A 15,311-nucleotide genomic window follows, 5' to 3' on the forward strand; every position below is an offset into this window, starting at 1 on the left:
TGTCATCACAAGTCCCGGAATTACAATAACTGTACTTGAGTGTCGTAAGTGAAAATGCTGACATACAAGTTTCTTTCCCAAGATGGTCCAGATTTCTCAGCTTTTGTCTGTGTAAATACATTACCAGTAGAAACTCAGATAATAAAACCCCATGCAAAAAACCGTGCGATATTGTTGCATTTCAATCATTCCAGTCCCCAAATTACTATTTCTATTTCAGATGCTAGTACTTTTTCCAATTTAAATTCAAACAATTCTTGAATAATGTCATCAAGGCCTTGCCTGAGAATGTAATAACATGAAAATTAGTTCTCCTCTGCTTTATTTTCATTTGTGTGTCCAATAGGAATATTTATACACACAAGTGGTAATATGGATAATCACACATCACATCTTGTAGTGCCTGATTGATGGTGAAGTAAGAAAAAATGTCCCCCTGTCTCTGCTCCTCCTATTTCCCAACCCAGACCATTGCCTAAGTGGTGAAATTTTGGATCTAAATACTTTTCATGACTTTTCTGAAAAGCCAGTAGAAGAAATGCTGCATTTGTAGCAAGGGGCTTGGTTTCTGTTTTGAAGTTATTTTTCCAAATCTTTTACAGAGATTAAATAACTCAGAACATTGTGACTGAGTCTCTGCTCTTTACCAAAGGAGAATTGATTGTGTCCTCAAATGCCTTCGTGTCCCTTGCGCTCTCCTGTCACTCGCCGGCATTCTCATTTGAGTCTGTCTTAGAGGCTTAAGAGGGGAGAGACTCTTCTCATCTCTTCATCTGGGCCTTGAAGAAACTATGACGGTGGGGGAAGCTATTACCCAATTTGTTAAGTTGCGAAAACCCCACTGCATTGCATCCAGGACCTGTTCGATGGGAACACTTTTCTGGTCTTTAAAAAACTTCTGCTGCAGTTAAAGCTAGACATGAGGCTTTACTGCCACCTCATATGCTTAGCCCTGATAAGATAAGGAGAGGAAATCCTAAGAATTCTACGTCTTCTCTGAAACCAGCTCTAATCAACAATGGGAACAATCATGACTTCACTTCCACATTCATATTTTATTCCATCCCAGGGACGGTATAAATATAATAGAAAGAAAGACACTTTTTTTTCCTGTTCGTTAAATAAACAAGACACCTTTTTTTTTTTCCTGTTAGTTAAATATTTTCAAATGGGTTTGCAGCTATGGCAGTAAGTAGGGGGCAGGTAAAGTCGAGTATCCCAGCAGCTGTGCAAGTGCCTGAGTACTTCTGGGCTGGGGTTTCCTTGTGCCATAATTAAATGTAAAAAAAAAATATAGAAGTATTAAACAAATATATTCAAAATGGAAAGTGTTAGTTTTCTGGAAAAGTGTGGACCATTTTGTGTGCCCAAAGGAAAAGCTTGTTGAGAACATCATAAATGAGATGGTACTACTCCTGTGCTTGCGTTTGTCAAAGATGATTTGAGATGTTGAAGTATAATGTGAGAAATTGAATTTAATCCACAAACATATTGTTCCCTCAAAGGAAGGTAATGCATAAAAGAGCTCACTGTATGCTAGAATGTCTGAAATATAGACACTGTAAATATTTAAGATATCATATGCCCTTTGATAAAGTGCCCCCATAATTAAGCCAAAGTGATTTCTTTTATTTACTATAGCTAAATAATGTTCCTACTTGCTTAATTCTTTTTCCCCAGTATATCAAAAATAATATTTTATAATAAATATCAGTATATATTTATTGGTAATTTATTTAGCAGTAGAAATATGTTTGAAGAACCTAGAGGTCTGAAATAATTAAATCTCCCACATAACAACACTACAAAATCTTAGCAGTAGTAAGAAGACTTCTTTGTAACACCACCAGGATGTCGCTACTTCCCTCTGCTACTCACTCACATACTGCAGAGCTCTGCTGGCGTGAAAACGTGCGGTAGGAACTTGTGTCCCTGAAACTTGGGTCCCTGAAACATGCCCTGAGTCCTCCATGTTACCTCTAGTTAGGACCTGTTCCCCTTACTCTGAAATCTTCTCGCACTCCTCAGGAATCTGGTGCTACGGATTCGTAGATATCCTCAAGAAAGGCCTTGTTAAGGCAAAGGGGTGCTACTTCCAGAGAAATCTTGTCTGACCAGCCCCCGAAAGGCCTCTCAGACGACAGTGCGCCGTGGGCAGGGCCCAGGCCTCTAGCTGGGAGGTGCAGAGTTTGATCTTACAAAATGCCAGAGCTGAGTGGGCTGGAGAAAGCTGACTTATGCAAAAAAAAAAAAAAAAAAAAAGAAAGAAAGAAAGAAAAGAAAAGAAAAAAAAGAAAAAAAATGAAAAGAAAAAGAAACCAAACACACAGAAAGTCACAACCAATCAATTTAACTCCTATGAAATATGTAACTGTCAAACGGGTGAGGAATCCGGGTGGTCATGTAGGCTACACAGAAATCAAATCATTTTCAGACTGTCCGGAGAACAGGGCATCAGAGGAAGGGGGACAGGTTGACTGAGAAAACGAGGAAGCAGCGTCCGACCTAACAGCTTTGTGCCTCCGCGTCTGCAGCACGACTTGAGGTTCTCCAGTTCAGGTTGGCTCCTCGGGGCAACACCGCCCTGGAGAGCCTTTGGATGGAGAACATGACGTTCAGAAGCTCCCTTGCCAAGCTCTAACCCTTGTCCCAGGAAGCGTTCTTTCTCTGGGTCCGTGGGTAGTTTTAGGCGATTTTATATTGTCCCATTTCTGCTTCAATCCGTAATGTGTTGTCTTCAAAGATGAATTCTCTGAACGACATCTTATTTCCAGCTTTTGGGGAAGAAAAGGGCAGGGATAATGCTACACGCACACGCACACACACGCACATGCACACGCACACACTCTGGGCCATATTGATTTAAGGCTCTGAAACGCCAGGCCCAGCTCTGCCCCTTTTCTACCTACTTCCCTCCCTTGAGTTCTGTTAAGGTCAAACCTTGCCAGTCCTCATGCCCTCTGGCTCTTGCCTCCCTCCCCAGTCTCTTCCCCCGAGTGCACCAGGACAGAAACAGCGCATAGAGCTGTCTGTGCGCTAGAGCTAACCACTCCTGCAGCCCTCAGCTAGGGCGTCAACTCGCAATGGGCCTGCGATCCTGTTAGCTGTGCTGCAATTAATTCAGATTACACCAGCAACGTCTCTTAAAAGGGTCAGGATCCCTTTCAGAATAAATCATTCGTGAGCATTCGGTAGGAAACGAGTTGAAGGTTTTACACAGAAACGTGGAGAGTTTCTACCATTACCACGATCTCTTTTAGCAGAAAGAGCACAACCCCTGCCCTAAACCTCTTTTTCAGGAGAGGATGGAGAAATGGGTGTCTACGTCATCAGCCACTGTAGGATACATACATGCTTCCAGTTATCATTTTTAGGTGATTTTAAATCTTTAAGTGCTTCAGGAGTGCTCGAATACCGAGGCATAACATCGGGGTCACAAAAACTATCATCCACACACATATTTGGTTGGAATATTAGATTTTTTCTGTCTCTATTCTTAATATACTCAAATCTCATTTCTAAAATACATCTGTCGCATTACTAGAAGTGGTTATATATTCAGGTTTTCGATCAACTGGTTTACTTGGTTGGATTGACTATAAATTTGTTGACATATATTGATGATTCCGCATTTTCTTGCTCAGGGACCATTTCTTCTACTCATTTATTTTCAATCTCTCTAACGTTCTTATCTGACAGTGTCCTACAAACAGCAGAACCGAGCACTCCAAGCCCAGAAGGACTGGTGTAAACTAATTAGCAGACTTTACGATGGGAACTCTTCCCTCACACATGATCATCCTGTCTGGATAATGAACTTTGAGAAAATCTCTTGTTCCTACCACACTAAGGCAGCAGCCTCACTCAAACAAGCTCCTACTTTGCCCTTGGACTTGGGTCTGTAATTGTGAACATGGTACAAATCCAAAAACAAAAACAGTATGGGGCTAGGGATGGAGTTAAAAATGAAATAGCCTAAAAATGGATTTTGAGTTAAGAAAATTCTTGATCTTCTTTTGCAACTGACAAAAAGAGAAATAGGCCTAAGAAGGTATGTTTGAAAAATGCCATGCCCGAAATCGTGATGTAAATTGAAGTGTAGGGAAGTTAGAGGAAATTCTCCTGCCTGCAGGTGTGCGGAAGCGCTGGCGGGTTACTAACAAACACAAAAGAGAAGTGTTGACTCGTTTGTTACGGGGAGAGGATCCAGAAGTGAGAGTGAGAATCAGTGCTGGTCTGTTAGGTCAGCCGTGGGGCTTACAAGCCCCGCTGTGAAAGTCGCCTTTAAACAGCACGTGCGTGGTTCAGCCACGCTAGCTCACCGCCTCCTGGCAGCCGTGCCAGACGAGCCTCGCCTTCTGCACGGGTTCGTGAATAACCACGAGCCGTCTCAAGGTGCATCAGAATAGCAGCACCGTCCCACTTCTGTTTTGGTCACATATTCCCATATTGGAAATTTCACCCAACATTATTTATTTCAGTTTTTGTGTGTTTGCTCATTATAGCTGTCATTTGTTACCAAAAACACCATGACATAAAGCTCTGAAGTACCTTAGAAGAGTGGGAGAAACCGAAAGAGAAAACTTGGTGTGTTTTTAGTCTTTTCTGTGCAAGTGGTTTTTCATTTTAACAATATTCATTGAAGTCGAAATAGGATACAGACAAAATGTCACCTAAATAGGTAAAGAGACACAAATACAGGACAAAGGAATGATTTAAAGGCCATGTCCAGTCTCCCTAGCATACTTAAAATAAATCCTTTATTAATTTGAGTTGTGATTTGAAATATTACCCATCACACAAACGTACATAAATATTCCTACACGAGAAAGTGCTTACCGTATGTACCAATATGCTGCAAACTTGAAAGTTCTGCAGATGGCTAACTAGATCTTAAAATGTATAGATACTTTCCAGCTCTGCTTAAACGTAAATAATGCATTTATACGATTCACCTGTATTAAAGGTATTTTTTTCTCCTGATGAATATATGCATCACCTATGACTGCCAAAAACTGTAAGGATGCACCGTAATAAAAGCTGTACCTCTGTGTGAAATAATAGGAAATAATTTATTTCATGAAAACAGTAATTCATTTTTAATCTTCCATGACCGCTGCTTTCATTACTTCTTTTACCGTGGGATTGAAGAGTTTCTCAGATTGAAATCAAGAAAATTATATTTTTCATGTATTTAGGCAAGAATTTTAAAGTTTGTCAAGTCAGGTCATGGATTTTGGAAACGATTCAAACAAAGGCAAAACTTTATATTACAAAATGAATATAATCCAAAGACTACTTAGAGATAGCACTACAAATAGGAAGCACATGTATTTGGGCTAGAAGGTCAGAACAAATATCTCGGCATCTTCGTGGAGACATAAGAAAACAAAACTTGTTAACGATGGAGGACAGGATTCACTCTAGACGACAAATTCTTTCCTTTACCGTAAGTTCAGCTTTCACATCACATTGTTAACACAGGCCAGTTCCCATGCATTGGAACACACTTAGAGCTTCCAATATGTGCTGTATTAGTATCTCCATAAATGATTCTGAAATAAAGTTTCTCTTTCAATAGCTTTATTTTGGCAATAAGAAAATGCATGGGTGCTGGTAGAATCCCCTTCGCAGTCAATGAAAAAACCCTGAAAGAACAAGTCTGCTGCTGTTTGCATTTAGTTTTGGAAAACGTCTGTTTAACAACTGAACACGGCCCTATTTTAACTTTTAAGCTCCCACACTGAGAAAGTATCAAGGTATTGCAGCAATTTACTCTTAGGGACATTATGCTGGGCTTTGAAATTCAAAAACTAAGCTAGTTCTTGAATTATTTTGTGATCAATGTACAGTCTCCACACAAGGAAAATTAAAGCTGTCTGCCAACTCTTGGAAACATCACTGGCCATTAAAGATGGAAGAAATTGCATAAAAGCATGAAAAGTGCTGGGTAATTTTGCAGTTTCATCTCTAAACACAATGAGAAGATGTCTGTCTGTCAGTCCTTCTCCGTTCTTCCGGAGCGTGGCCTTTCCGTTCTTGCCCTTTTAAATATCTTCGCCTGTTACGGCTTTGCTTCTTGATGTACTGGTTGATCTCACTGAGCTAGGAAAGTATTTACAAGGGGTGCCTGCTTTTATCTGTATTCACAGAGAATGCTAACAAGTTAGAAGAAAGTGCAAGAGAACACCACATACCTTGCCCAGAACACTACAATGGCTTCTGCATGCACGGGAAGTGTGAACACTCGGCCAATATGCAGGAGCCCTCTTGCAGGTAATGTTTTCGCTCTTTAACTTTATACTATGTAAAGTCAACACAGACAACTAAATTCTGGATGATTGCAAAGAGTTGCACGGCATTCTGCCCGACGGGGTGATCAGCCGCAAAACTTTTCACTGCCTCTCCTGCACACATCCCCCCGCCCCCCCCCACAGACAGACAGACAGACACACACGCACACACAGACACCCACTAGAAAACCATGAAATGCACGTGCCTTACATACCCGCAGACCGTGTAGCATATTGTTATGGGTACTCTTCTGGTAGGACTTTGAATTGTACTTTGGGCACTACAAGCTTCTCAGAGACTCGGGCTTCTAAAGACATAGGTAGCTCTTAGAATATAACAGGTGGTCAGTAAACATTTCCAAAATGAACGGATGAGGATTTAGTGCACATGAGACAGCATTGTTGCTTTGGGGAGGTCATCTTCTCCAAAGTCATGCAGGTGTTGTAATTAATATTATCAATCTTGGTTTTGTGAGGCTCATACTCTTTTCTCTGGATCTGCTATCTAACCAGCCTCGTGTAGTGAGATTATTAGCCATACTTCCACTGATTCTAACTCAGTCGAGACGCAAAGAAATGGCTCGTCTGGACTTAGTTAATAAATTTGAATATCTCCTGAGTATTCATGAATAGAACATAATCATTGAGATGGTAAAAAGATGGTGAAGCCAAGGTGGAAAAAAAAAATGTATTTTTATTAAAGGAATCTGCAAGTGGCACATGATGAAAAAGGCTGTGTGTTGGTATACAGGGAAAGGAGTTTCCTCTCTCTTCTCCTCTTCCTGCTCCTGACCCTTTCTTCTCTCTCTCTCTCTCTCTCGCCCAGAACTGTCTCCCTTTTTTATTTCCCTTAACTGAATTCACTGACACCTTCCAGTGAAGCCAGGGAGAGAAAACAAAACTGAGCGCTGCCCCCGCTGCCCCGTCATCCTTAGCAGGACCCCCATTATTAAACCCTGCAAGACAAAGAGGAGAGACCCCAGGCTGCAGAAATTCCAAGGGAATACTAAAACATTTGCACAAAGCCAGTGACAAGTTGACCCTCGTTGGTATTGTTACGTGAACACTTTCTTCATGTCATTGTCAAATACTAACTCTAACACGCAGATGGCCCACTGGAGCTCTCTGAGGGGGGTCGAGGCGGTGAGAGGTGGCGCTCTTTCTCAGATGAACACACATGGGTTTATTCTGTGAAACTCTAGTGCCTACACCGTAATTACTTTTTTCCTACTGAAATTTAGCTCTCCAACATAAGGAGACAACTTTATGATCAACAAATTAAAGAAATCACTTATTGGACCTTTGGTCTAAACATTTTTCAACATTTATTCTCACAGTAGCATACAGAATGCTTTCTCCATAAATACATAAATAAGTAGCCCCATTTTATACCCATATCCTCAGAAACAAACTTTTTCTTGCAATCATGTTGACTTAGGTCGATTAAAGAAGGAGTTAAATAAAATGTGAAACTCGCCTGAAAAAAGTGTAGAAAGAACTAGCATTTCCGGACATGTCCTCCCCCTCTGTGCCATCTTTACAAACTGTACCAACCTCCTGTCCTCAAAATCTTATTATAAGTATAAAAGAAAACCTCACATCTTTGAAGCCAAAAACACAAAGAAATCATGTGGAAAACAAATCGTCGAAACCCATATCTACAAAATAGCTTTTTTTTTTTTTTTTTAAGAGGGAAGCAAACAGCTGTGACTTCACACTCCACAGTGAAGATGAATGTGTATAGGCTATAAACAATGTGTCCCGCGGTGACAGCTAACTGGGCACTGTCGTTTCTTCCAGGTGTGATGCTGGTTATACTGGACAACACTGTGAAAAAAAGGACTACAGTGTACTGTACGTTGTTCCCGGCCCTGTGCGATTTCAGTACGTCTTAATCGCAGCTGTGATTGGAACCATCCAGATTGCTGTCATCTGTGTGGTGGTTCTCTGCATCACAAGGTCAGTACCTGTGCCCAGATAAAGGGATCTGTCGCTCCTTGCCTCACTTAGACTGCTCTAGGCGGGAGTCCCTCCGTGGGCTCCGCAGACTTCTTCTCAGGAGTCCTGTTTCCCCATCATAACAGCATGTGAATAGCATCGATGTTCATGCTGGGGGGCTACAAAGTGTTTTCCTCATTTTTGCATTTTGATGAGGATCATTTATTTTTGGAGCAAAGATCTGTTTTTCTCCACCGTGTGATGCCAGTCTTTGTTTAAATATGCTCTTCCGTTTAGCTATAGAATGTCAGTCTTCATTCAAACTACTAACAGACTATTTAGACAACGGTGTTGCCTTATTTACCCGGATGATTGTGCCGAAATAGGTGGGAAGTGATTGTGCCCAAGGCCTAAAAGAGTGTTAAAGGACAGCTTTCATTTATGGTGCCTGCATTTCCAATTACAGCTCTGATACCATCACTGTTAACATATTTGATGTAAACAACAGGTATATTTTTATCCTAAGTTAAAACAGCTTTTAATCACAAAATTCAAAGAAAATAGCTACAGTAAAAAAGATTATGTTGTAGTACATGAAAACCTTTGATCTATGGAAACAGGAAGCAAAGATGACAACAAGCGTTTATAACAAAGCCCCAGTACAATCGAGTGGTGGTTGTTTCCTGGAGAGCTAGACTGAGACCCATCCAGAGGCCCCATACCGTTTCACTAGCAGAGAAAACCAAGGTTAGTCAGTGATGTCGGACACTGGCTGGGAGTAAAGGAGTAGCCCCGGTATGTACTCGCTTGACTACATCCGTGTGTAGTTCCGGCAGCCGAATCTGTACTATTCATGCCTTGCCTAACTGGAAATATTACTGAAGATTCTTCTTTCTAACCTGATTTCGCTCTCCCTGAGAAAAAAGTTCCAAGAAAGTTTTTCAAGGTTTTTGCCAAATTCACAAGACATTTAAACTTTCATTCATTTGTACAGCTCTACAGTAAATCAGAATGTTTCCCCCAAAATTATTTTTCTAAAGACAAGAAAATAAGAGAAAGTCTCGTATCTTTAGAAAATAAAAGCCATAATACATCTCCGTAGCTGTACCGCACTATCTTCTTTGAGGACAAGTGTGGCATTTGCTCTTGAAAGAGACAAAATATGGTTCATAAATCCTTGCCGGGCCTAAAAGCTTAAGGGAAGATCACCGACTGAAGCTTTGCGCTGCTCAGAGCCAAGCTGAGCTCATCAACTAGACTCTCACATTTAGATGCCAAGTGAGTCAATGGATTATATTAAAATAGATTCTAGGGAACATAAAGATAACTCAAGAAACCAAAAGTACTGAGTATAAAGGAAAGATAGAAAAGAATCTAAACCCAAGACATGGTGCCATGTTATTCTCAGGGCCTTGAACCTTCCAATCTGTATGCAATGTCAGTACATGAAAAACCAAATTCCATGTAGTAGATCTAATCTCATGACAATTGGACTTGCTACCTCCTATACTGACAAAGATCAAAACTTTCAGTACTTTAGCAGATCTTCTTGAGTTTGTTACTAATCACGATTCTGTCCCCATACATTATAAGAACAGCTAGAGAGTGCGCAGGGTCCTCACCCACCAAGCATTGTGTGTGGGTATGTTAGATGTGTGTATATATCACACGTGTATGTACACACACATGCACATTTAATAACACATGCAGAAGGAACAGTGATCCGTTTTCAAAATCGGAACCCGGAGGTCTGAGAAGTGAGCAAATTGCTAAGTGTACACGGCGAAGCAATAAGGGCAGCCCTGGAGTCCGGACGGCTGGTGTCCGGCCTGTGCACTGAAGCCCTGCTCACTCCGCCCCTCGGCTGGCCATGACGCCGTGTGTTCCGACACTCAAGACCACCAAAACTGAGCTCCAAATTAGAAGGAAGCCATTGTTTCAAGGCATGTGCCCATTTTCATTTTCCATATTAAAGCAAAACAAAGCTTATTCTCTAACTACCTTGGAGGAAGAGTACATGAGCTGCATGAGTATTACTGTAGTGCATTTTGTGAAGCTGTCTTAGGATGTCCAGGTCTTCTAAAGTCTTTCCAGGAGTCACACCAGTCAATAAGCCACACTCTCCCCGGCATGGATTCATTCTATTCACTTGAAAATGTTCTACCCAGAAACCAGATTTTCCACCTGGGCCATCTGCCCCTCTCCAAAGCCTCCCCTTTTCTGGCCACCTTGACCCCACTTGTCTGTCAAGACCTATTCCAACATATCCAGTTGCTAAAAGATCGGCACACTGCACCGAGCAGAGGCCCCTTCATTCTCTGCAATTTTGTTTAATTTCTCCATCACCTGGTCGCTCCTCCTTTCTCTCTTTCCCTCTTCCCACTTTCTTTTTTTCCTAATTGCTTCCCCTTGTTCTTATAATTTTAGTCAAACATCTGCCCTCCTTCTAAATACAGCATGTGTCATAAAAATATAGACACGTGGAGACATGCTCTGGGATGAAAAGAGTTGCCCTGTTGAGAAGATGGGTTCTCATCTTTTTGTCTCCAGCTCCCACTTGCTGGGAATGGGACTTTCAGCTCCAAGTTCATTTTGACAGATCTACCATACCCATGTAAAATATATATATATATATATATATATATATATACACACACATATATATTTATTCACATTTTCTTATTTGCATCATCAAAGCATTCATTTATTACAAGAGAAAAGACACCAGACCAGAGCTTTTAAGATAATTTGGCTGAATTTAGCTTTTTATAGAAGTGAAATAGTTGGCACCAATTTATGTCTCCAGCTTTTGGTGTTAATATAGAAAAATGATACCAGCCTGAACCAAAACAATATCTCTTTTCATTACATATCAGATATTAAGAGTTGGCTCATTTTCTGGTTGGCTAGGATTTAAACTTATAGCACTGAAATGTCAATATAACATTCATCCTGAGGACATTTAAAATATAAAATTGTTGAAGACATTTAAAGTGAGATTAGATGAGCTCACAACTTGCTTGATAGCCTTCTGCTGAGTCATTCTTGTGCTTATGAGGAAGTGCGTGAGGACCAGGTAACTGTGTCCCCTTCACCGTCTGCCTCTGCTCTTCAGTGCTCCCCAAAAGATGCTTACAGACAACGGCAAGGAGAAGCAAAAAAAAAAAGAGAGAGAGAGAAAGAAGGAAAAAAAAAAAGAAAGAGGGAAAAAAAAGAAAAAAAGAAAGAAAGAGAGCCTTCTAAAATATCCCAGCTTCTACCAATAATAAATTCTTTTGTCTGAAATATTTTAACAATGGGCTTAATCCACAACTTCACTCTGTAATTGTAGGACCAAACTTCAGGTAACAGCACTGGACTAAGATTTGTAAACTTTCCAACCTTCTAGGAAATGCCCCAGAAGCAACAGAATTCACAGACAGAAGCAAAACACAGGGCACTACAGTTCAGACAACACAACAAGAGCATCTACGAGGTTAATCTAAAGGGAGCATGTGGCACGGTGGCCGGACTTCCGAGAACTGGGACTCCACAGTACCGTATTATAGACAAAAGAATAAGACAAGCGATCTACACATGTTGCCTTGCATTTGTGGTAATCTACACCAATGAAAACATGTACTACAACTATATTTGACTATGTATGGATATATTTGAAATAGTATACATTGTCTTGATGTTTTTTCTGTAATGTAAATAAACTATTTATATCACACAATATAGTTTTTTCTTTCCCATGTATTTGTTATATATAATAAATACTCAGTGATGAGAAAAAATTGGCCGTCTTAAATTTGCGGTATCGCATACCTGTAAATAGAATCAAACTGGTACAATCTGTACAGGTACCAATATTTCATCTTCCCCCACATCTTGAGACAGAGCATTAGTTTATAAGGACTCAGTGGCTAGGTTTTGAGTGATTCCAAGATCAAGGGAAATGATGGTTATTGGAAAAGAGAAAAAATAATTTACTTTATATCGAGTGAGGATAAAATATTTCAGATCTTTGAATCATCTCTATTTCATCAACTTTCTTCCCTGGTCTTCCATTTTCATCCCCAGAGCTGAAAAATCTCTGGCATATAAATTAAATCAAAGAAGAAGGGGAAGGGAAGTGTTTTATAACTCATAAAAGAGAGGGAAAGAAGATATTGGTTTTTATTTGGAAAGCATCTTAGAATCTCGCTGTTAAGTGCAGATACCTGAAGGGTCGGGAACAAGTTTCATATCAGGAATACACAGAGCACAAAATCTGTTCCACTTAGGTGAGTGGAATTAAGAACTTGCAGAGAAATTTAATAACCTCATTAAAAGTGAAACACCAGAATCATAGATTCTCAGAAACACCTTGCTATGTTTATCACATTGAGTTCTTGAAAAAGAAGCTAGAATGGCCACCAAATTCCTTATGAAGAGCTTTATGTCTCATGCTGACCCGTTTTTTGAAGTGGAACTGTAGTGACGATGATAATTCATTAAAAAAAAACAGAGAAATACATTGTAAGCATATTTAAATGCTGGGATAAGAAAGAAAAATAATCCCATAACATCTAAAAGAACTTAGTGATAGGAATTCTTGAGCATATAAATAGATATGATCACTTTGGAAAGAAATAAAATATGAAAATTCTCAAAAAATAAGAGATGAATAACAAATCAAATAATTGCCGTACTCTTACTTAGTTCTCCCAAGCTTTCTGTGGCTCGTGCAGTAAATCTAGAACTTTCTTTGGCTCCTTTCGGTGACCTCCACATAGACTGAAAGCAACAACACTCCTGTGTCCAAAAAAAAAAAAAAAAAAAGACAAATATCAAATCAACACATCCTGGATATAAAATATTCAGTGAAAAATGGGTTTCCTGAAGTGATATTTATGATATTTATAAAAACACTTTTTTAAAAGGTGACAATCTGAACAAGATTTAGGACTCTGAAACACTTGGTTTTCTAGGTTAGTCGGCACTCTGAAAAGTGTGAATCTACAGGCATAATCATCACGCAAGTGTTTCCATAAATCAGTCTTGTGGTGCTTGCACAAAACAAACTCCATTTAAACTTGTGCATGGAGCTTTGGTTTGGTTAACAAGTGCACAGATACACCAGCAGCGATCTCCCCTGTAAGACAGTAGCCAACCGCAAACCCTTCCACCTACGGGAAGAGTGACACGCAACACTATAGAGCTTGGTAGAGTTTAAAAGAAACAGCAAGTTCACCCACACATCCCTGTTGAAGAGTCTGAAATGACTTGCTTTGCTAAATATCGGCATGCTATACTGCAGGATTTTTTTTATCAAAGAACCATAAACCTAAGTGTTGGAGAAGTCCATGGGGTTAACAATACAGCGCATTCCTGTTCACTTCCATGCTTTCCTACCACCTAAAGGAAGTCCTTTTAAAAGAGACATAGTGAATCATAATTGAGCATACACTGTGGGCCAAGCCCCATTCAAAGTCTTAGGGAGATACGCATGATACTGGGTCTCGTCTCTGAAGGAACTCACAGTCTTGTCCTGACAGATACTCACCCAGCCTCTAATTGCATATTTCTTATGACTTGGAATTTTAATCATTCTTGGTGACTTCTAATCTTGAGACATTATTTTTCCTCTCAGGTTAAGCTGAAATTCACTGCTCTGTGATTTCTACCCATGGCTCTTATTTTCCTTTCTGGAGCAAAGGAATAATGACTTACATATTTTAAAATATTAGAACCGATATGATTTTCCCAGGCACCCTGCGGCCCCTTAGCAAGTCTTTCTTCTCTGGCTGAAACAGCCTTAATGTTCACCTCTGATCTTCCTGTGATACTGTGTTTGCTTCCCCCAGCATCTGCATCAAACTTCCTCGGAAAAATTCTACTTTGTCTACACATTTCTTTAAGTGTAGAGCTCAGAATTGCACAGTTGTGGTCTGACCAGAAGAGAATATAGTTGAACTTGTAAAACATCACATTCAACTGAGAGCCATGATCTCTAAATTAAAGTTCCTACTCTGATCACAAATTTGTGGTGGAACCTGAGCAAGTCATTTCACATCACCAGTCTTATTCTCCTTATCATTTTTTGTCTCTGTAGTTCCAAGATTCTAGATACTCAAAAGTAGACACGGCCCTTGGCTGTTGCCGCCCAAAGCCACATTAACTATTATTGCTGCTTGTTCCCAACTTAAGTTTAAAACTTTTTAAGTAAACTGCTGCTGTTAAGCCATGTCATTCACCCATTCATTCATTATACATTTATTTCACATTATACATGTACCGAGCCCCCCCCCCCAAGTACCAGCACCATACGAGGCTATGAGAATACAAAGATAAATAAGGCAGAATCCCTGCCTGAAAGAAGCTCGCTGTCGGAGTGTCCTGGTTCTGTGGGAGACCAAGAGGTAAATGAACAATTACAAAGAATGTCACAAAGGCAATGCTAATGGTCAGTTCCAAGGGCTTGGGGACCCTGCAGGAGACATCTCAAGGCCAGACAGATGTGCCTCTTCATAGTGAGATATGCAAGGTGACTTCCTCATCCTCTACACAAATTCTGGCTTCTTGCTTCTGAGATTCTATCCACTTCTTCTGGCTCTCTTTATACCCAGAGCAAATACCAGCTTATCAGTGAAGCCTCCATGATTCCCTTGGCAGTCTTCCCAATTCTGTTACAGCACTTTCCATGTTTTCCTTAATTGTCCATGCAAGTCTCTCTTTCCCTTAGCCTGGGAGCAACAAGAAAGCAGAAAATTAGCACCTTTCCAATTATTTCCATTTATTCAACAATCATTTATCCTGTGCTTACACCATTCCAGACATTATTCTGGGTGCTTTACATGGCGATGAAGCAGATAACAGATCCCTGCTTTCGAGCTTGCACACTAGCAAAAGAAAAAGAAGAGAGGATTAATTAAATAGAGAAAAAAAAACCCAACAAAGCTATAAAGTTATGAGTTCTACTCAAAGAATTAAAGATAGAACAAGGTGATTTGGGGTGCCTGGGGTAAGTGGTGATTGGATCCCTCCAAGGAGAATCTGATACTTAAAACTTGGCCTCTGAAGCAAGACAGAAATGGGTCCCAGTCTACGTTCCAC

The 15,311-nt window shown here is 40.2% G+C and overlaps 1 protein-coding gene across 1 annotated transcript in view; it reads left to right on the forward strand.

Annotated features, from left to right (window-relative positions):
- Nucleotides 1-11,949, forward strand: part of TMEFF2 (transmembrane protein with EGF like and two follistatin like domains 2) — a gene marked incomplete at its 5' end in the record, with an annotated part of 226,798 nt that extends 214,849 nt beyond the window's left edge. Inside the window, 3 exons of the mRNA XM_082691070.1 lie at nt 6,153-6,276; nt 8,094-8,252; nt 11,620-11,949. Coding sequence (XP_082547196.1) covers nt 6,153-6,276; nt 8,094-8,252; nt 11,620-11,716 — 380 coding nt within the window. The 3' untranslated portion in view covers nt 11,717-11,949. The remainder of the gene's footprint in view (nt 1-6,152; nt 6,277-8,093; nt 8,253-11,619) is intronic.
- Between the last annotated feature and the right edge of the window lie 3,362 nt (nt 11,950-15,311).

Source organism: Mustela nivalis, assembly GCF_964662115.1.
Source record: "Mustela nivalis genome assembly, chromosome: 11".
Lineage (NCBI taxonomy): Eukaryota > Metazoa > Chordata > Mammalia > Carnivora > Mustelidae > Mustela > Mustela nivalis.